Source organism: Schistocerca americana, chromosome 11 (genome assembly GCF_021461395.2).
Source record: "Schistocerca americana isolate TAMUIC-IGC-003095 chromosome 11, iqSchAmer2.1, whole genome shotgun sequence".
NCBI lineage: Eukaryota > Metazoa > Arthropoda > Insecta > Orthoptera > Acrididae > Schistocerca > Schistocerca americana.
The window spans coordinates 179675425-179699198 of NC_060129.1; the positions used below are offsets into that span (position 1 = coordinate 179675425).

At 38.7% G+C, this 23774-nt stretch overlaps 2 protein-coding genes across 2 annotated transcripts in view; one reads left to right on the plus strand and one right to left on the minus strand.

Moving 5' to 3' along the window:
• The window catches only part of LOC124553674 (sperm-associated antigen 7 homolog), an 82271-nt gene extending 68518 nt beyond the window's left edge, over positions 1 to 13753 (minus strand). Inside the window, exons 1-2 of the mRNA XM_047127556.1 lie at positions 13556 to 13753; positions 9050 to 9117 (exon numbers count right to left, since the gene is read on the minus strand). Of these exons, the coding sequence (XP_046983512.1) occupies positions 9050 to 9117; positions 13556 to 13634 (147 nt within the window). The 5' untranslated portion in view covers positions 13635 to 13753. The remainder of the gene's footprint in view (positions 1 to 9049; positions 9118 to 13555) is intronic.
• A 413-nt stretch (positions 13754 to 14166) lies between these two features.
• The window catches only part of LOC124553499 (pre-mRNA 3' end processing protein WDR33), a 180316-nt gene continuing 170708 nt past the window's right edge, over positions 14167 to 23774 (plus strand). Inside the window, exons 1-3 of the mRNA XM_047127353.1 lie at positions 14167 to 14807; positions 19066 to 19217; positions 22163 to 22280. Of these exons, the coding sequence (XP_046983309.1) occupies positions 14523 to 14807; positions 19066 to 19217; positions 22163 to 22280 (555 nt within the window). The 5' untranslated portion in view covers positions 14167 to 14522. The remainder of the gene's footprint in view (positions 14808 to 19065; positions 19218 to 22162; positions 22281 to 23774) is intronic.

Genomic DNA, 23774 nt, shown 5'->3' on the forward strand with positions numbered 1-23774 from the left:
GTAACTACAGGATACTATTAATTTCCAGAGGTTACTGCACAGCACACAGCAGTGATGTGTGCTAATTACAACCAAACAAGCAGGATGTGACTTTCCAAAGAGGTGTGACAGTATTGAAATCTATCATCACATGCAAGCCACGTATGGGGTACTCCAGTTGGACCTCTGTGTTCAAGTTGCGCACCAAGTACCACAGTAGAAAACAGACTTCCTCACTTCCGACAAGCGCCCATAATTTGCGCTGAAACAACAGTCCACAAGTGTAATGACGATCCGTAGTGTCATCCGTAGTCTGCTCTAAGATCCTGGTATGTTCATATTCCGTAACATCATTATCTGCAACCATCAACTTGGGGCACATTAGTCGAGGGTGCCACTAGCATTCCCAGCATTGATCTTTGGTGATGCGCACTGTTTGTCCAATATCTTTCACCATGTTGGCACGGAATCTAATACACTCCGTCCTTCTGCAAACTGAGGTCATCTTTGACACTTCTCAGTAATGCCTGCTTATTATTGAGTGGGCAAAAGACAGTTTTTAAGCAGTGCTTTTTCAGTATGCACTCAACTTTTCCTGACAGCACTTCAGTGTATAGTACAAAGGCTGTGACTACCTCTTCCTCCATGATTTCTTCTGTTTCCACTCTCTGTACTGTAGGGGTAGGGTGAAGAGCGTGCTTAATCTGCCATTCTGATAATCTGTACACTCAGAATCTGGCTACTCATAATAGCAGATTAAGCGCGCTCTTCACCCAACCGCTCCAGTACAAATGGTGAAGACAGAAGACATCAACGAGGAAGAGGTGATCACAGCCTAAATGGCGTTCACTGACGTGCTACCGGGAAAAGTCGGGCATATACTGAAAGAGCATCATGTAAGGCCTGTCTTGTGCCCAATAAAATAGGGGCATTATTGGGAATTGTCAAAGATGACCTCGGTTTGAGGAACGTTGGGGTGTATCAAACTCCATGTGGCAACACATATTGCACAAACAGTGTGCATCGTCGAAGATTGATGCTGGGAACTCGACTAATGTACCCCACGAAGTCTGCAGATGCAGAGCAGTGTTCGTCAGAGAATCACGCAATGGAATGCAAACATACCAGGATTGTAGTTCAGACTTAGGCATACTGGGACAGTGTCATTAGAGAAACCATCAAAATTTGTACTAGGGATAATCTTATCAATCAGGACTGTAGCTATAATCTCAGCAAGGCTTGGAAACTAGCACTAGGTCTAATTAAGACATTCAGCAAACACAATGATCTGGCAACCAGGGCAGACAGAGTAAAGTATATCGAAGCTACCACACACTCCAACAAAGTGTCTCCACAACTTCCAATGCGTGCTCTCGGGTGCGGATCAGAGAGGGAATGGTTTGTGGTGCGAGGAGGAATAAGTCGGCTGAGCACCCCCAGAAACTAAGTTCATAAGCGCACATAACAATGGCGCACAAATATTGTGCCCGTCGGACACTATGGACTGGTAGTACACCTGTGGACTGTTCAGTTGTCAAATATGCCAGGAGAATGTCAAGAATCACAATGCTGAAACAACAGCTCGAGTGGATGTAACAATGGTGTAACATATCTACTAGGAACCTTGTTATTTGCAAGGCAGACATTTGTTAGGTATTGTCATGCTGAGAATGGGTGTTTCATTATTTGAGCATGCAAGTCAGTGGTGAGTGGAGTCTGCTCAGACTGTTTGCAGATGATGGAGTTGCCAATATAGAAGTACTGTATCAAAAAACTGCATAAATATTCAGTCGGGTCTTGACAGGATTTCAAAGTGAGCAAAGGTTAGCAACTTGTTTCAGCACTGAAAAATGGAGGACTGAGCACCTCACAAACTGAAAAAAAAAAACTGAGTATCCTATGACTACAATATCAATAGCTCATAACTGGAATCAGCCACTTCATACAAATACCTGGGTTGTAAGTATTTGTAGGGATATGAAATGGACAATCACAGAGGCTCAGTATCGACAAAGCAAGTGGTCATCTTCAGTTTTTTGGTAGAATTCTAGGAAAATGTAATCAGTGTATAAAGCAGACAGCTTACAAAACAATTGTGCAACATAGCCTAGAATACAGGGTGGGCCTAAAACATCACTACCCACCACAACCAGCTGTAAACATTAAGGTAATCACGTTTAGTTGTGGGAATTTGGAGTGATGAGGCAACTTTCACAATATCAAGCCACGTCAACAGATACAACAGTGCCTGATGGTAAACAGAGAAATATAGAATTTTTTTTAACGACACAGTTAAGTCAAGCTGGGGTCACCATTTGGGGTGTCATCTCATGCCATGGAGTAATTGGGACTTGGGTGTTGCTCAAAGTAGAGAGAACTAACTGGAAATGTTGATGATCTACACCATTCCGGACCACAAATAACCTACGATGACTTCCAAACACTTTCCTTTCAACACAACAGGGCCCCACCACTTCACTCGCCAGCTGTGCCAAACTACTTTGATGAAGTATTTGGAGGAAAAGTTATTGGAAAGTGAAGGGTAATGTAAACGTGACACAGTTCCCCTGACCTGACACCTATGTATTTCTTCTTTTTGGGGTATGTTAAAGTTTATGCTATAAAACTGCATTAGGTCTTGAAATAAGCTATTTACAACAATTTTGAAGATCCCGATTCTAATAAATCATTGTGTAAACAAGTACGCTTACGTGTCCCAATTTGTCTGATGAAATGTATCCACAAATGTGGAAAACAACTCAAGAGTGAATGTTATAAATAATCGTTTAGCTTCAATAAAGTTTTCAGTTATTTCATAACTGCAACTGTTTGTTTTGTATTTAGTAAGATTATGATGAGTAGTGACTTTTGGCCCACCCTATATTGATCAAGTGTGGGACCAGTACCAAACAGGATTAACATATACAGGGAAGGGCAACAGGAATGCTCACAGGTTTGGTTGAGATGTGGGAGAGGGTCATGGAGAGGCTGAAGAAACTGTACTGTCACATGCTTGAAGAATCTCTTGAAAGCTTACTTACAAAGTTTAAAATACCAGCTTTAAATGGCGTATCTAGGGATGTACTGCAGCCACCTACGTATCACTCCCATAATGACTGCAAGCATAAGATTAGACTAATTACAACATGGACAGTTGCAATCAAATAATCATTCTTCCTGTGCTCCATATGTGAATGAGTGGGAGGAAGCCATAAGTGGTTCAATGGGAAATACCCTCTACCATACACTTCACTTCACAGTGGTTACCAGTGTGTGGATGAAGATGTGAGTCGCTGTGAGAGACTGAGCCACTAGGTTGCTCTGTAAGGGGAGAGTCTTTAGTGGAAATGTGATACTGAAGATTAGTAAATACTGAAACTGAGACAAATGTCATGATCGGGTGAGAAGTGGAAGTAAAATATATGGAAGAATATTAGTTAAAGTAGTCAGAAGAAAGATAATAAGAAGTCATTTAAGAAGTTGTGTTCGATTTTAAATTGCTCACGAGTTTAAGATTGAAAATTGAATGCGCATGATGGGAAAAAGTAATAATCCTATACAATGTTTCAAGTAAGCTTCAGTAATTTTTGTGGGGAGATATCCAGAATGGCACTACTGTACGGGAAACAGCGTTCTAAAGGTGATGGTTAGAGTGACAACGTACTGTTAAGTTGCAACCGTTATCCAACAAACACTGACTGTAACAACACTACGGGATCAAAAGGTTAGGGTATCCCACGAGTACCACAGGTAAGTGTGACGTGACCATTCCTGTTCTCTACTCGTATAAATGGTATGATGGTGCTGTAATGTCCAAGAAAGTGTCATCCTTGAGTGACTGTAAGAATACATGTGATGACTCACGAGGGGACTGCAACTACTCGTAACGACTGCTTTTGTCCAAATTTATGGTGTTTGCAAGGCTCGACCAGAAATGGAAGCGATAGACGTGGGAGCTCCAGATGGCCAGGCAATTAGAAAAAATAGAATTTTTGACACGGTTCAGTTGAGTCATAAGACATTTATTTTAGTGTAGTTGACAGGCAGTGATTAGCATGACAGGAAAAGTATAGAATGACAATCTGAGGCTCTTGGGTTTGAGTCCCTATCTGGGAACTTGTTTTATTTTCTTTTTTCACGTTACTTACACAGAAAATAAACTGACATAATGCTTAATAATTGCAGTAATTAATATTTTCATAAAAGGCTTGAAAAGGAAAGTTTGGGATTGCAAGTAAATTTCCAGGAAGCAATTGTAAGCTATACATGAGAATTTTGTACGTAAAATTAGTTTTATTATTTTACAGTTGATGATTTTCATGTGCTCGGTTGATATTGATCATAAAAACAGGGTAAGAAGTAATTTTCACAGCATCTTGCCACATTTTTACATTTATACGGTTATTTATGGTTATTTTTTAAGTTTCTATAGAGAAATATTCTTACTATCCCATCACAATGGGCTTGAAAATTGTACGTTACTTGCTCACGATTCAGCAAGCGAATGAGCTCTGTAGCCATATTTAGTGTTCTTCCCCAATGGCCAATACATCCAATTTTACCTTCACCGGGAACCTACTATTCACATGCTGCTGCCGCCAAGGGCTGGTCAAATGTCAAAATGAAACTAACAGAATACAGAGTCCTGTACACATCAATTACAACCCTGTCTCTGAGGGTTATTTGCAGAGTTCTTGTAGATATTGTAAGTACAATCCTTTCTTGGAAATTTATTTGCAATCCAAAAATTTAATTTCCTTTCATTTTAATGTTATTTACAGAAATATTAATAAATGCAATGCACTGAACATTATTTCAATTTCTTTAGTGTAAGTAACATAAAGGTAGGGAAAAAAAGCTTCTATATACGGACTTGGCACAAAGACCCTGGGATTGTTGTCCTGTACTTTTTCTGCTGCACCACCCACTGCACGGAAACTACACTAAGATATACGGCTCGTGCCAAGTCCAACCCACACCAAACTTGGTGGCCTACTGCCTGTCAAATCTCTGGAACAATTCTGAAGTTAATGCCACGAAGTGGTTCCTTCATCTTCGGAATCAAATCAAAGTCACACGGACTAAGCCCGTGGAGTATGGTGGATGGTACAGTACTTCCAGAGCAGCCACAGCTTACGCTATATGCACCCGCGCATTGTCTCGCAAAATGATGGGTGGGTCGCGCAGAAAGTGTCGCCGCTTCTTTCGCAAAGCATGTTGCAGAAGATGCTCCAAAAACGAACAGTAAAACTGTGGATTGACGGTCTGCCGTGGAGGATAACACTGTGACAGTCGTACACGAGAATCACCATAACTTTAGACCGCTCCATTCACATCATCAACAGAACCAGCTCTGCTAACGATAGACTACGACTTCCACGTTGCTGGCAACGGGTTCTACACAATACTGGTGACAACTTTGGAAGGACAGTAACAGGTGCAAACATGTAAATCTTTTATAGAGTGAACTGAGAACAGTCAACTGAGAAACATTAGTTCTTAGTACTATTGTGGTATTTCAACCAAAGTACTGAAAACATGTCACTTGGTACAGCTGACCCCATTCTCCCTTCTTGTAGCTATCACTATTGTCAGTCAATGAGTCAATATGTATTTCCTGAAAGATATTTAAATATGCAATATTAACTTTTTATTTCTAAAAGTACAGTTACACTTGTCAATGATCATTTTGAATCTTGTATATGATATACCAATTCAAATTATTTTTGATTGTAGAATCAAAATGTATCTGTATTAATGTGGTGTCATGAAGGAGTTTGGGATATTTAAAATTATGTATTATTTTATTTCAGTCATTTCATTGCCATTGCAATGGTCCGGTAAGAGCCAAAAGATCACACGTGTTGCTGCTTTTCTATGATAAAATTTGCAGGTTTCTACTAACACCAAACATAATATTATGGATCCAAGAGTGTCTTCAGTACACAAACATACTCCTAATATTGAAGCCCAGGCTGGAAAGGTATAACTGTCATACTCCCACATTTCGTACAGCAACATTGTCAGTGGTTGCTGCAAAGTACAATGGGAATGAAAGACGAATGCCAGTCGCTGGTTCTACACAGCCAATGAGAGAGCAGAGGGCAGATAACATGTTTTGCAGCACGAGACAAAGGAATACTATGACATTCTCATACCAACATAGATGTATTCTGAGACAATGCTTCTTTTCACGTATACATTCGTTTGCTTTGCCAGTTCACCACTAAATTATCACCAACCAACCTAATCTATACTTTGGGCTATGCTATACACCACTAAACAACTTCCATTCCAAGAGATGGATCTTTTTACAGGACACAATTCTTTGGTTTCACCAACTTACTGTCAGATTTTCAGCCTAAACCAGACCTCAGCCTATGTTACAGATCACTCTGTTACTGCAACCTTTGTTAGAAGTAAGTACCCATGAATCAAGAGTGAAGATGGGAACGGTTTCAGTTTTGGCACTAGATATATATTGCCTGTTTTCTCATCTCTCATTAGTCATGGGAAACTATCTTCACAATGACTACGTGAAACCAACACATTGGCAACTTCTGGGCAGTAAAGAAACACCACCACAACTGGCATTGGCCCAATCTAAACTTCAGCCAGGCTTGCTTGCTCCTGTCTGCAATCTGGAAACCAAAGTGGGGCAATCAGAATTACCTGAGGAAAGTGACTCTGATACTCCAGCAGTGAATGAGCACATCCCTGAATCGTGAGACACTTTCCCTTGCCTCATACTCCAGATGGAACTAAATGATTTAGTTTGCAATCTAAAATTGTCTAAACAAACTGAAATATTGGATGACGGATTGCAGCGAGGTGACCTCTTCATTCTAGGTACAAAAATTCATCATTCCGATTTGTAGACAGTGGTTTGCCTGCATACACCAACAATAAAAATTCTGTGTCCGTACATACACATGCGAATTGTTTGATGCAAGATTTGCAGGCTCGCGTCTAAAAGCAATTTAAAAGTAATATTACTGAATAATGGCAATAAAGTCTGTCAGTACCACTGGTCAATTCAGTGAGTAAGAAGAAAAGATATGAAAGTATTGCTATGCTATTGGAAGCCATCAAACTTAAAAGATCATATGTGTACAATATGCAGTTGTTTAAAACTGTTTCATTACTTACAGCTTTAGAACCTGGTTTCACAAAATATTGCTGTTTATATGTTTGTGGGAAAGTTGAAGCAATCAATCTTATCACGAGTTGCTCAAAATATACACAATGCAACTGGATCATTAGAGAAAAGATGACAGATAGGTCAACTGAAACACCTGGTACCATGCTCCAGCTTGGATTTGTGACCTTACCATGAAGAAACGTTTGATATACTCTATGAGCAGCTAATCCGAAAAGTGGCATGTGAGAAAAAGTCACTTTGCAACAGGTGTATTGCTTGTAAATTTTGATAGTAAAGAAGTTCACGGTGTGCTGTTAATTGTAAAATGTGGTTCTAGGGAACTATTAGAGTCATCAATATATTCTTTGAAGAACAATGACATATGTTATGTAGATAGTGTTGGGATGTTTTTCTTCATATATTTCAGATGTAAATGTTGGTCTTATGTTTTGTTCATAATGTGTCATTTATTTCTTGTGGGCGGTGGCTTGGGTCATGTTGTTTACTAGGCCTACTAAGTTGAGTGGAGATGGTAACCCAGAGGGGAATGATGTTTTGCATTTTGGTGAATTTTTTTTTTTTAATTGTGTTGTGGTGACAGGCTGACTACAACATAACCTGAGGTCTAGGCTAAGTTGAAAGGTGACAAATTAGCTGTGAGCTGGGAAAGTTAATGAATGTATCATGACTTCCTTTACAGCTGTGTCCCCCATAAAACCCTTATTTTCACAGAATATTCTAACATGCACAAGGTTTCACAGGTTTGAAGGGATTAATAGCAAGAACAGCCCTGGCACGATATCTCCTGCTCACGTGTAGCTCATATTAGTTTCTTGAATTTTGCTTTGCTAATGCTGTCATGTTGTAAGCTATGTCAATTACTGATTGTTTCTTAGTGTTCATATCTCCACGAAGTTAAGTCACCCGTTTGTTGGTACGGTACTGAGTTGTTAACTAATCCTGAACAGTTTGTATCATGGCTGCATGAGAGATTCAACAGTGAAGTACAACAGTCTTACGTTGGTGGAATGGATGTGTGACGTACTGAACACCATAACTTTCCTTCAGGACAATGGTGTACTGGGAGAGTATGTTAAGTGTCATCAAAGATGAGGAAACCCTGCCAAAATGGTTGAGATTGCTCATTCTTGTAGCAGTGACAATTTCATGTGATGCTGTTGTCACAATTTGCGATTATCTATTCAGTGGGGTACTTGGTTCAAAAAAATCTATCTCGGGTACCACTTGACCATGTGCAAGTGGTACTTATGTTACTGATTCACTCTGAGGGGGAAAGTGGGAAGTTTTATATTTTGTTCTGTTTTCTTGTAAAATAAATACACCAAGCTAATAAAAGTTTCTATTTTATTATTCAGCAACTACTTTCAACATATTAGGCACTTCCAGCAGAACTTTTAAAATTTTTCATAGTAAATATTACAAGCCCACTATTTTGATGATGCCATGGGTCAATGCTGCAACCAGGTACATTGGATGCTTCAATATTTCCACTTAGAGAAAAACAGGTCACACTAATGCGTGCCCTAATTTGATATAGTGACTGGAAAGTGAACAAAGTTTTGACAGAAGAGGAAAACATATAGTTCATGGAAGAAGAAAGGAATAGTCACTGTAACTGATGCAACAAGTTGAGTCAGAATTTCTTAGTTAACTTTTCAGAGCTTTATAACAACTGCGTCCTCAAATGATGCACAATTTTCATTATAATATCAAACTCTTGAATGCTTATACCTACAAAAGAACTCCACTTAAAATTCCTAAGCACCAAACTCCATGCACAAAGCAGACAGGAATAAATATAAGCTAGTCATCTAATAGAGAATGGCATGTCCAAAGGAATAGCATTAGTGCACTACATTGTTGGCCAAGTCATTACACAAACCTTCACGGAACTTTATTAACACAAACCTCTTCCCTAAATTTCTTCAGTTTTTCCTTATCTTCATTTTTTTTCTTCAACATGGCTTCACGCTGTTCTGAAACATAAAAGCCAAAAGACATCATCAGCAAGCTAACAAAGCTGTCAGTATTACAGGAAAGAAAAAAGTTACAAAAGGTGTATACTACTTAATATTTATCAAATGAAAAATCCTATAATAAGAAAAATTTATGCGATCTGAAGTTTTCCCAGCATATTTCCAATTGGAACAACTCTTGGGTATCCAACAGGGCAGCGTCATTATTTCTCCACAATATTTTGGCAGACGTACAGCCTGCCATCTTCAGCTGGTTCCTGACTAATGCTAAGCTGCTCCTCTCAGCGCCCTATATATACTAGCTGTTACCCTCCTCCACCGTTCCTCTCCCGGTGTCTTTGGTGCAGCGGCTACTGTTGGTGGTGGGGAAAGCGGCGTCTGGGTCTGAACTGGGGTCTGCAGTCTCCCTGCTGCCGCCGTCGGGGGCGGTCTTCGATGTCTGGGACCGCATCTTTCTCTCCAGGCTGAGTGCCTGACTAAATTGAAGGCCACTGTCTTTATTAATTAGATTGTCCTGTAGTCGGATTTCGATGGCCTCTTTAGTAATGCAGTCCCAGAACTAGGAGGATTGACGGAGTATTTTTGTTTTTTCATAGTCCATAGTATACCCAGTCTTTATACAATGGCCAGCTACAGCTGATTTAGTGGCCTGGCATAATTCGGAATGGCGCTTGTGTTTGGGGCACCTCTCTTCTACAGTGCGGACTGTCTCCCCAGTGTATGATTTTCTACACTGACAAGGAATTTGATAAACGCCTGGTTTTCAAAGGCCTAGGTAATCTTTCTCTGAACCCAGTAGGGTCAAGGTTTTTGCAGGAGGTCGGAATACACATTTCACATTGTTTCCCCAGGATACTACCGATTTTTCTTGAGGTGTTTCCGACAAACAGAACGCACACCAATGACTTGTGTTATTCTGTTTCTTCTTCTTGTTCTCTTGGCACAGTCTGTCTGAGTGTGTGTCTTATTTGCTTCTGGTTGTACCCATTTTTCCGAAATGCTGTCTGGAGGTGCTGCAGTTCTGCTGGAAGGCTCTCCTGATTGCAGATTGATCGCGCCCTGTGAACAAGTGTGCGCAAAATGCCTTCACGCTGGGAGTTGTGGTGGCAACTGAAGGCATTTAGGTACAAACCGGTGCGTTTAGGTTTTCTGTATACATTGTGTCCCAGCTTGCCGTCAGGTTTCTGTTTCACCAGGACGTCAAGGAACGGTAGGGCACCATCCTGCTCCACCTCCATCGTGAACTGTATGTTGGGGTGCAGCGAGTTGAGGTGTTCGAGAAATTCATTTAAGCTGTCCCATCCGTGTGGCCAAACAACGAATGTGTCATCCACGTAGCAGAAGAAACAAGTTGGTTTTTGTTTGGCTTGTTCTAGTGCCTTCTCCTCAAAATTCTCCATAAAAAAGTTGGCTACAACCGGTGAAAGCAGGCATCTCATGGCGATGTCATCTATCTGTTCATAATGATATCCATCAAACAGGGAGTATGTTGAGGTGAGCACAAACTCGAAGAGTCTAGCTCAGTTGTTGTTGAATTTCTTGCTTATCAGATTGATTGAGTCTTTCAGGGGTACCCTAGTGGAGAGGGACACTATGTCAAATCTCACTAACAAGTCGCTACCCTGGAGCCAAAGTTCTTGTATATGTTGTCCAAAGTGGACTAAATTGTGGACGTGGTGTTCGCATTTTTCCACAAATGGACTAAGGAGACTCGTCAGGTATTGGGCCAGTTCATGGGTTGCTGCTCCTATGTTGCTGACTACTGGACGCATAGGTGTCCCATCCTTGTGGACCTTTGGTAGCCCATACAGTTGTGGCGGTGCAGCCGCTTGTGTTCAAAGTTTCTTGACAGTTTTTCCATCAAAGGTACTGCGAACAAGTTCTACGGTTCTTCTTTGAAGGCGGCCTGTCGGGTCTCCTTCCATCCTCCTGTACGCTGCGACATTGAGAAGTTTGTACATTTTTCCCTTATATTCTGAGTGTAGGAGCAGTACTGTAGCATTGCCTTTGTCAGCAGGCAAGATAACCAACTCAGGATCGCTGCGTAACTAACGGACAGCCGCTCTCTCCTCCTTCGAGATGTTCTGTTTCAGTGGTGCAGCCCCGGTGAGCGCACGGCACGTTTCATGACGTACTTCTTCTGCTTCACTGGCTGGCAGAGTGTAGGTGGCCTGCTCCACACAGCTTATAATGTCCACAATCGGTAGAGATGTCAGGGTTGGGGTGAACCTAACAAGGCTCTTCGAGTTTGTGCTCATCTCTACATACCTCCTGTTCGACGGAAATTTTTATGAACAGACAGATGGCGTTGCCATGGGATGCCCGCTTTCACCGGTTGTAGCCAACTTTTTTATGGAGAATTTCGAGGAGAAGGCACTAGAACAAGCCAAACAAAAACCAACTTGTTTCTTCCGTTACGTGGATGACACGTTCGTTGTTTGGCCACATGGACAGGACAGCTTAAATGAATTTCTCGAACACCTCAACTCGCTGCACCCCAACATACAGTTTACGATGGAGGTGGAGCAGGATGGTGCCCTACCGTTTCTTGACGTCATGGTGAAATGGAAACATGACTGCAAGCTGGGACACAGTGTATACAGAAAGCCTAAACACACCGATTTGTACCTAAATGCCTTCACTTGCTACAAAAACTCCCAGTGTGAAGGTGTTTTGTGCACACTTGTTCACAGGGCATGATTGATCTGTGATCAGGAGAGCCTTCCAGCAGAACTGCAGCACGTCAAGACATCATTTCAGAAAAATGGGTAAACCAGAAGCAAATAAGAATCACACTCAGACAGACTGCGCCAAGAGAACAAGAAGAAGAAACAGAAGAACACAAGTCATTGGCGTGCATTCCGTTTGTCGGAAACACCTCAAGAAAAATCGGCAGAATCCTGGGGAAACACCAGGTGAAATGTGTATTCAAGACCCCCTGCAAAAACCTTGACCCTACTGGGTTCAGTGAAAGATGACCTAGGCCTTTGAAAACCAGGCGTTTATCTAATTCCTTGTCAGTGCAGAAAATCATATACTGGGGAGACAGTCCACAATGTAGAAGGGAGGTGCCGCGAACACAAGCGCCATACCGAATTACGCCAGGCCACTAAATCAGTTGTAGCTGACCATTGTATAAAGTCTGGGCATACTATGGACTATGAAAAAACAAAAATACTCTGTCAATCCTCCTACTTCTGGGACGGAGTTACTAAAGAGGCCATCGAAATCAGACTACAGCACGATCTAATTAATAAAGACAGCGGCCTTCAACTTAGTCAGGCTTGGAACACTGCACTCAGCCTGGAGACAAAGATGCGGTCCCAGAGATCAGCTGGAAGTCACACAATAAAGAAACTCTAACACACCAGCACTAGAGTTTGCTGCTGAAGTGTTAGAATTTATTTATTTCAACTTATTAACCATCGTGAACATTTAGATCTGAAGATCATCATTATATATGATCAAAATTGTCAGCTATTATGCCCTGCAAGCAAGAACGCAAAAATAAGCTTTTGTCAAGATATATATAATTGCAATATCTCTCATGGCAACACACACTCTGTTACAAATACCTAAAATTAGAATCTGAATTGACAGTTACAAGGTGAATTCAGTAAGCTCTGGCACACAGTAGATAAAATATCTTATGAACTTTTGGTGAATATTAAGTAAGTATATCATACTCCTTATTGGATTTCCAGATTCCATTACTGTAAAAACAGATAATACTTCAACTACTGTTGTATATTTAATCAAATACTGAAGTCCAATTATAAATGATACTACAATAAAAATTTATATGATTCAGTCCAACAGTTGTTTACAGTTTGAATTTTTTGTAGACATCTGCAGGTAATGCAGCGCATATAGAACTGTGTCAATTATCTTTCTACACAATACACTGCAATGGCATGTAAAAGGGGGAGCACAGCAAGAAACTCGACAGCAGCTTTTAATAGTCTTCATATCTTTCCAGTCACTTGTTGCAAGTATTTCAAATAACTGAGGATGAGATATACTTAGTACAAGCAGTACTGTCTGGTAAACACTTGTGCACAACAAGCGTAGCCCAAGATTTATCTGCAGTTACAAAAAAAATTTAATGAAGTGCTGGGTAGCAATTACTACGATTGTTTATATGCAGTTGTTCACAAGCCGCACTTCGTTAAGTGCTGGCGATAAACAATTTTACTGAAAGGCTGGGATGTGACCAGCGAGATATGAGTAGGTACAATATAAATATTTGTAGATATTGGTCTACACGAGTAAACAAAGGGGCACTAGGCGGAAAAAGCAAAGATGAGGGGGAATGAAAACGTTTCTACATTACATGTAAAATACACAGAACTTCGACGGTCACATAAGTCAAAGAATTGACGGTATACATAATATATTAATGAATTAATAGCAACACACTTGTAGGTTATATTCTTACTTTTCATCATAAGTCTCTGTTTGTCATTTACACTAGGTGGCTTGTCCATTGCATTTAGTATTGAGCCTAGGAGATCCATAATTTACTTTCCTGTTTACAGGCGTAAATAACTTAATATTTTTCTAAACAATTTCACAATGAAATATTCACACAAGGTCGACTACTTTTTCAAAACACTTCTTTGACACTGGTAACAAAGATATTGTAGTGTCTAATCAATGATCATATACTACATTTCATTACTCAAAGACTTTCTCAACGATCGATATTATTTAATTAATTGAAGCAAATTTACAGCAGTGACTTATTAATATGTAGTAATGTTTTATCTAATTGATATTCTGTTTTTAAATTAACATTTGGTCTAAAATCAACTACATTGGTCAGTAATTATTCGGTGTAATGCAATAATAAAAAATAAAGCATAAGTTTTTTGTTATTTATTATTAAAGTTTTAAGTTAAGGAAGTAAATATATTTAAATTTCAAAAGGGCAAAATTGTCGTTCAACGTTTACATAGCATTGGTCTATGGTGTTTAGTTCTTTGGCATAGTGTTTAATGTTACTAAATATCTCTGTCAGTTTGATTCGATTTGTTCGTTCTCGTCGTTGTTGCAATGGTGGACAAATGTATTGAGTTGGCGTTCAATAAAGATAAACCTGAAATTTATTTTGTAGAAATCTGGTTAACCAATGTTTAAAAAACGCCAATATTTGGGTGATGTATTATGTGCGTAGGTGTGACACATCGTATGTTTCCCACTTATAGGAATTTGTGGTTGCATGGGAAAGAGGACATGCCCGCCAGCATCCATTTATTGTTTTATTGCTATAGCGTATAATAAAGGACGATCGTGTTGTGTTTTCATAAATTGCGGAAACATATCGAAATTGTTATGTTAATTATATGGGAGAAGCATCGTAGACTTTAGGTTTAAAAGTTGTAGTTTACAAAGCAATTCTCACAATGTTGCAAAGTGTGCAGTTCAGTCAACCTCCTCCCCCTATGCCGAATCTCTCCATACCACCTCCCAACTTTCCACCGCCCCAGCAACCCCCGCCGCAGCAGCAACAGCTTCGTTATGGAACCGATCCAAGAGGAGTACACAGGGGACATTTTTTCCAGCCTTTCCGTCCGTACACCAGACCAGGCCCTGTAGGTGCGGATAGTGAGTTTGATGGCAAACGATTGCGCAAATCGGTTATGAGAAAGACAGTTGACTACAACTCAGCAATAATTAAAATGTTGGAGGTATGTATAATGAGGGAAAGGCTAGAATGTATAGATTTCCTGTGACTGGTAGATTAATAGTGTTTGTTCCATGCCTCGGTGATTTGTGTATATGATTGCATTTCTTGTCATTAGGAAACCGAGTATACTGTTACTTATTCTCATCTGTTAACGTTCCTTCAGTATACTGACAGTTGAAGCAGTGTTATGTCATAATTGTAATCGGTACCTATGTTGGTTCAAGGGTTGTTATAAATGTATTAGGGTTCTCAGAAATAAGTTCTTTCGGTGCAGTCGCTATTTGCAGTAATTGGTTTTAATGTTTTCATTGAATTTTGTGTAACAGTTGATCATGAAACAGGAGATGTAGTTGAGAATAGGTGTGTGTGCGCGGAGCCTTTTAATTTGCTGTAATGTTTTTCAAATCATGTCCGTGTAACGTTAGACTCACTGCTGCTATTTATAGCATTATAAACTTGTATGAGACACCTTTTTACCTGGTTTTGACAATATCTCATCTTTATAAGAAACCTAGCTGAAACTTGGAACTTAGAGGGATATGTATTTGTTATATTATGTGTGGAAAAATCATAGTTCCTACACCTGTTTGGAAAGTATTTGAACTATCAGATCCTTCACCTCCTCCTATATTTCTCTCTACAAGTAGTGTATGATACTTTTCTAGTTTTGTTCCATGTGAGGTGACACCGTGGTTTGCACAAGGCACAATAGGAAGGAGTGGAGTTTAAATAGTCATCTGGCCATTCTGTTTTAAATGTGCCATGATATCCCAGTTGTTAAAGAGAATGCTGCTATGAGGCCTCTGGAAAGTAACCAGTTCAGTTTCTCACCCCCCATTCTTGCTGTATTCAGGTTTGTCCCAAGTCTCTCACAACCTTTTTGTTTCAAACTGTAGCGTCTTATTACATCTACAGTTGATCACTTTCAGTGCCAGTTATTTTTCAGAGTGGAGCCATTGACAGCTTTAACAAAATGTGTAAATTATTTCTTATTTTCCCCGTTATGTTGCACAAAATAAATTAAAAAAGTTTGTCAGCTAATGCTGCTACTTCAGGAGGGAGGTCACACATTTGGGGAGGGGGGGACAGTTTGTAGTTTGCGCCTTGAACAAGCGTCTGCCTATTTCCTTCTTTCACTCGACTGGAAATCGACTTACCTGGGTGGGTCTACTAATCATATTGCAGATGGAACAACAGATCTATGCTAGTTCCTATTTGTTTTTTGTTCAGATTGTAAATATTTGAACTCGACATTTTTTATTAAGTTTCTGGATGCTCATGGTCTACTGTTTGTGTAAGTTTGTATTTATTTGTTTATTTTGCACCTCGTGAGGTAATTCACGGGTAAGATAGTGTCATTGTATTTGTGAAGACTGCGTTCAAATACCCATTCAGCCATAATGATTTAGGTTTTCATAATTTGCTTAGGATGAATGCCATGATATTCATTTTCATAATTTGCCAAGGATGAAAGCCATGGTATTCATTTGAAAAGGACACAACCCTTTTCCTTCCCTAGTCTTGTCCATTGTGATTTCATATTTTTATTTTTAAATTTATTATCCTTTAATTTGATCTGCATCTGTTCTGAATCAAGTCAGATGTTTTGGTATCTTTGTTTATCCCATTTCTGACCAGTGATAAATGGTGTATTTAAACTCTGCTACAATAATGTAAACTCCTGTGTAAAACATTGTACTATACCATTTAAGAGCAGCATTGAACAGTATGTAGCTAGATAAATAATATGTTGAAATACTTGTCACGATTATAAAGGATATGGAAAGTGTCGGTAGTATGGCAGCACCAATGAACAGTCATCCTCTTACTGTTGTTTCATCTGTTCTGGTGGTCATTTATCACATCTATATCTGCATTTGTTCATTTACACATCATGCTCCCATCAGAGCCTTTAAGGATGTGGACTGACTCCAGGTATACACACACCAAAGCAGTCACTGCAGGTTACATCTCTAAAGTATTCTGACAACAAATTGTGAGTGATGCTAATTATTCACATTGATAATCATAGGATTTACTTCTTGGTTACCTTACTTAATGTATGGGGAAAAACCAGCTATATATTTCATGAATAAAAGTCTGTTGTCCACCTGTACTCCAGTCCTTCAAGTTCCCATTTCCGAAATATTTTTGAGAAGAGCAAAGTGCTATAAGAGTCATAAAATTTGTTCTTTGGGACTGTTTTGTCCCTCATTTTATCAATTCATTTCTGAATAGAAAGCAGGAAAATTATGTTATTATGTACCCTAATTCTTGTCATCTTGTTTGTAAGGTTGTTACAGTTTCCTTTCCTTTCAACGTACTCGTGTAATATTCCATTATGTTACAGCTCTTGTGTATCTTATTCACCAGCTGAGAACCACAGTGGTTACATCACTTGTGTTATGAAAAAGATCATTGAAGTATTAAAAAAAAAATTGTAACAGCAGAAATGCACAGAATTACACAGTTATCACTATGGTCATACTGTACTGAATGATTGTGAATCTGCTACCATCACCAAATTTGATTAGTGGAAAATGTAAGGAGAATTCAGAGAACAGCTGCTTTGTCATCGGATTCCTTAGTCATGAGATGTGTGACATGTAACTGTCCATCTAAATTTGTTGGAAGAGAGAGAACAACAAACTCATTGCACACTACAACAGGTACTCTCCAACACAGCTTGGCAAATATATTACTTTCTGCCATACACACCTAAAATATTGACCATAATGATAAATTTAGAGAAGTAAGGCTTACTCTGAGGTGTAGCAAAATTATTGTACTCGCAAGTCATGTCTGAATGCAATAGGAACACTGCAAAATAATATACGAATCCATCAACACTCATCGCACAGTCAATTATTAAATAAGATGTAGGAGTTCATAATTTGTTTATTTGTGGCAAGAACGTATCATCATCCATCTAGATACTGTGATATACATTCCATTAATGACACACTTAATAATCATAATTACATACAGTATGGCATTCAACTGCCACATGTATATAATGTGACTTTAAAGTATGATCTACTAGTAATTCGTACAACATATTTCTATTTAACCTAAAAGATATAAACTCTGTGAAAAACTGAAGACACATAACTAAAAGATTGTGAGAGAGATAATGAGTTGGAAATAGGAAAGGAGAAAGATCCCATCTTAGTCACCAGGAGTTATAACTCATTCTATTACACACACTACACACCCCTTACAGCATCCTGTTAGTGTCCGCTAAGGAATATTTTGATATTTCACAAAATCAAAATTTTATTTTGCAGTATACTATTGTTATAACTATAAGATTAATCTAATGTTAATACTGTGTAAACCTGCATGTTTGATCTCTGCTGGCCGTGGTAACAACACTTCGTTTCTCTGATGTTTAAGTGGAATTAAAAATGAGTGTTGGTGAGGATGTGGACATGCAACGATGGAGAGAGATGAGCTCCATGCGCATAATGTCATCATTGGACACTTCACTTTCATTACCTGCCATTGGCACTTCATCCAGATTTAGCCCACTGATTCTAAACTGTTTTGGAAGAAAAACTGAATCATAATTAAAGAACCAGCATATAAAAATGAGTCTGTGGGTGGCTTGTTAAGATGTATTTAGAGGCAACTGTCAGGGCTGAAGAGGGGGGAGGGGGGGTGGTAACACCCACAATATTTTATAAAATGCCTCGTGAAACTGCAATTTAAAATTGTTATTGTTAAAATTATCATTCTTTTTAAACATGATATGTGGTAGTTCTATGATCTAGTTTTGTTTTTTCGTTGTTTTCCAATATCGCTTTTGGCAAGTGCTAGGATGGTACCTTCAGGAAGGTCATGGCAAACCACCTGTGGGAACAGATCCTGTGTCTTCGTAAAATGATCCTCAGGTGAATAAATTACTACTGCTGACCTGAGATGATGATAGTTCAAGATCTTCTCACATTATCCAGTTTTAAGATTTTCATGGTCCTTCTAAATCATTGAAGGCAAATGCTGAAATTATTCCTTTGAAATCGACATGGATTTTCCTTCACCAGTCTGAATTTGTTCTCATTGTTTAATGGCCTCATCACTGACAGTTTGTAAAATGGTAATCTTTCTTTACTCCCACCCATTGTTGTCAAAGGAATCTGTTATGGTGATAGTTGAATGATAATCTGTAGTTTTTATATGGAAGCTTCTGGTTCCTGAAATAAGTTCCGATTTCTGCAGTAGACCATTTAATAATTTATTCATTTTTTTGTTTTTTTCAGTCTCGGGTGTGGCAACGTGATTTCCGAGACAGACGGTCGCTGCAGCCGGATGTGCTGTACTACCCAGACCTCCAGCCGCCCCCAGCGTATGCAGATAATCCCATTAACTCAGTGACCACACGTTTTGTCAAGACTGCTACCAATAAAATGAGGTAATGTCATTGCTACCAGGCCAACGTTGTTGTTTTTCTTAGGATAGTTGCTGTGTTTCCTCACAGGTGATGGTGATGTAGGAACAGTATTTTAAGTCACCCAACTTTTCACTGTCTCGAATTTTTGATTAATTCTCCCTTGAGCCTATGTCATAAATGACTGTTTCTGTGATGTTTCGTGCACAGATAAACCTTACCAGTCTGTTCTCTTCGAACCTATTGCTCCTTTCTCACATCAGAAGTAAATCGTGGCTTACAAAGGTCGCAATTTTATGTACTTGTATGAGTTTCCATCTGCTGCCGATTGGTGAGTAAATGTTTCGTAGCCATGTTTGTGGCATTTTTCTGCTTAGTGAGTGTTTACATAGTAATAAATTATGTTTAAGTGTCGTACATCCACTCCCCCTTCCAAGATCTAGGTTGTGACAACAGACTGATCTGTGGGGTAGCCTGTGGCCTTGGAAGATGACAGTTTGATTGCGAGTTGATGAAGTTAATACATGTAGACGTGAAATTAAAATTGTGGTAACAGGCTTATCTGTTGTGATTTGCATTCCTCACTGGCAACATTTGCACGCATGCGTGCAATCTATTTTTGCCAAAGGCCTTATTGCCTGGAAGCTTACTTTGTGATAAGTCTTTTTGTTGTGCCTCTCTGCAACTCAACATCTCTGTTGTATGGTGAGTAGCAATTTTCATAATATATTTTCATTTAGCTAAGGTTGGTATAACTAGAAAATAGGAACGATTTTATGAGGACAATGATAAGGTACACATGGAGTCCCAAAACCCACTAAAAGTTTCAATAAAGTGAAATTCTCTAATGTAAATAATTAACAAGAAATTGTAATGACAATGTGTAGTTTTGGACACAGAAAGATCATGGCTACATTACAATGATATTTGATTTTGGAAATAAGTACATCTTGAGGTTTGAACATTCTGAAACACACAAATTTTGCATACAAATAAGTTTTCGAGTATAAAGTGTTTGGAAGAAATAAGACACTTATTGGAAAGAGAAAAATGAGGGCTTTCAGATGAGCTGTACCATTTTAGAAAACTATTTGCTCATTGACAATTTCACCTCACCTGATTTGCGCATGTTGTAAATCTCCAGTATTTCTGCCCATCAAATATTTGCTTTAAACTAGCTATAATATTATCATTAATGATGAGAAACTACATAGTGAACACTAAAGTTTAGAGATTCCCTGCTTAAATAAGAAATTGGGTATTTCTTGTAACTATGGTATGTGTAATATTAACAAAGACAAGGAGGAAAAAGTATTATTGATGCCAGGAGTGGTACAAGAACAAGTAGGGCGGTCTCACACTGTTCCCTTACAACATTGAATAAAATTACATTGTGATCGACAGATTACAGTGGTGGGGGCAGTGTTGCCAGTAAACAGCTAGTCACGCTTGACTGGCACCTATGAAACAAGCAAACTGCTCTTGCAGCACTTAAGAATGAGTGTGTGGTGATTGGCTGACCCGTACTGCTCTGCCCCCCTGAAACATTGATCACAAAGTTGTTGTAATTGAAGTACTTCGAAAAGGTTTTAGGTAATTTCTGTTTTATTATTATATTACAGAAGTTAACGTACTTGGAAGACAAGTTGCTTGATATGATTTCAATCCCTATTTTTGAACTTGCAAGAGAATCAGATTTTCTAACTGCCATACTTTCCTCCCTCTATCCTTGGAGATGAACATAACTGTGGTGCTATAAAATGATGCAGAAGTGGTGGTAGAACATACTTACACAGTCGTGTTTACAGTTGCAAGCATGCACAATTGATGATGATTAATTGTAGGTAAGTATGGATGGATTTCTCATTCCTTTGTGTCTTGCCTTGAAAATATGTTGTCCCACAACTACTCTTTTATCATATAATTCTGTAATATGTGTGCTTGCTATTTATTTTACAGTTACTTTAGAACTCTGTAAATTTGTGTTGTGCATGGAAGTCATGTAGCATACAAATTTTCAGGTGGAAGGACAATCTCTTGTTGTTCTGTGTATTTTCTAAGTTTTATAATTATTTATAGTTCAAGCCCCATTTTTTAAGCAATTGTTCATTGTTGCTCAGGAATTGCAGTAGTCACCAAATGATGACATCGTGGGAAAAAATCACATTAGCGGAGTGATATGGTTTTAAAATTATTAAGAATGGCTGTTTTATTTAACACAATAAAAGTTTAAAAGTACTAGGAGTATAAGAAACTATAAAAGTAAATCATTTGGTTTTCTTATCAGCTAGGGAAAACAATTATTTCTTCTTTTTTTTTTTTTAAAATGTGCAAGCAAATAAACGTTTTGAATAGTAGACATTGATTAAAGCTGTGGTTCTCAACCACACTGAAAACCCTTCCAAGACAGCAAGTGGGGGCACTGAGTTGAAAAAGGCTGAGAACCACTGGGTTAGAGAATGAATTTTGTGGTATTAGTAAGTGAAAACTTATAATCATCATGTGGTTGTTAAATGATATGTCATTACTAAGAAGGCACAATGATTCATTGTGTAGGTTGGTGCAAAATGTAGGGGAAAAAGGAAAACTAAGGAGAAGAAAATAAAAATGATATAAGTAACTGAGCCATCTGCTTCTTTGTTAATTATAGTTATAATGAAAATTGTTAGAAATTAAGTTTAAATGGTATAAAAATCAGAATGATTATCTTTTTTTATATATACCTCGAGGATAGAGAGCAATTTAGTCAGTCACCCTCCTTCCTACAATAAGCACTGTATTTCAATAAAAGCATGGTCTCTGTGCAATTTGGTCATGCTGGACTTGTATCTCTGTTTTAGTAACAGCTTAATTTGTTTGAATTTGCTGTGAAGTATGTTCTCCAGTAACATTAACAATGCAAATGTCAAGAAATTACTCAGTGGCTCAGTACTTTGGTCTGTTATAGTTCAGTGTGTGCTGTTTTCCAGGTGTCCCATATTCTGCATGGCGTGGACACCGGAGGGGCGCAGACTGGTCACAGGAGCATCCAGTGGAGAGTTCACATTGTGGAATGGACTCACGTTCAACTTTGAGACAATATTGCAGGTGGGTTGGTTTACAGTATCCTCACTGCTTCGCTGTGCGCTAGCTTCAGGACTCTGCTGGTTTGAATTGAGATTGACAATGTGCTGGGAGTATTTCCCATTTCTTCATCTGCATTATTCATTATGTATTTATGCGTTTATTTCGCATAAAAAGATTAAACTGATCAAGCCCACTGCTACATTTAACCATACCTCTTTCATGATGTGCATAATACTTGAACAGTAAAATAATAATGACGACGGTGATGTGGTAGTGGTGGTGGTGGTGATGATGATGATGATGATGATGATGATGATGATGACGATGATGATGATGATGATGATGATGATGACGATGATGATGATGATGATTACAGAAGCTGTCTGAAATGTAAAAAAGTTCATGGAGGGAATTTGTAAACTCTTTAAAATAAATATAGGTGTAAGACTAGATGGCAATTTAATCTCTAGTTATCTTTAACTGTTTGTTAGAGGGGGAAAAACAGTATGAATTTGGAATGAAAAATTACAAGATTAAATATCACCAGTGAAATTGGTAAGAAACAAATACTTTATTGCCTGGGATTTGTTAGCGATTTTGCTGTGTTGTCTGAACATATAGCAGACGCAGAAATACGGGGCAGTGTTTTGGAACAGATAGACAATAGACCAGGATAAAATTTCTGCAGAGAAAGCCAAATTTATCACAGACACAAGAAAGATTCGCCAGTATTTTAGACTAACATTGGTCAAATGGAAAAGGGCAAATAATATGTACAAGAGAGAAATCAGTAAAATGCATTAGAAGAAAATGAAATCATTCACAAGATGGGAAGGACATATGGGATAACAAAAAGTAGTTACAGTAAAAATTGGACATCAAGAAATTACAATACAATAATGAAACCAGAATGACCCAGTCCAAACAAATGCCCAACACTGAATTATAATGTAAACAAACTAAAAATATTGGAGAGATGTATCACAAGGAAAATTTTAGGTCAAATAAGAAGCACAGAGCCCTGAAAATTAAGAAGCACTATTGCTGGTGAAATGTATCAAAAAAGAACAGACTATACGGAAAAAACAAACAGTGAAAACTGCAGGTTCGAATATCAACAGTGTAAGAAAAAGATGGATTGCTACCTACTGTAAAGACGAAACATTGTCAGAGACGGGCACAGCTGGAAGATACTTACACATTATCTTTCGGCCACAGCCTCCATCAAAAAAAGAAAAAGCAACCACATCCATTCACATAAGCGAGCACACGTCATTAACACGTGACCACTATCTCCGGAAACTTGGACCAGAGCTGCCGGACATGTCAGTCCTGTGCATGAGATGTGCTTGCTTGTGTAAATGAATGTGGATGTGTTTCTTTTTCTGACAAAAATTGTGGCCAAAAGCTAATGTGTAAGTAAGTGTCTTTCAGTTCCACCTCCTTGCGAATTAACGTGCCATCTTTATGGTAAGTAGCGATCTATCTTTTCCCCACTTTGTGAAACAGTAAGTA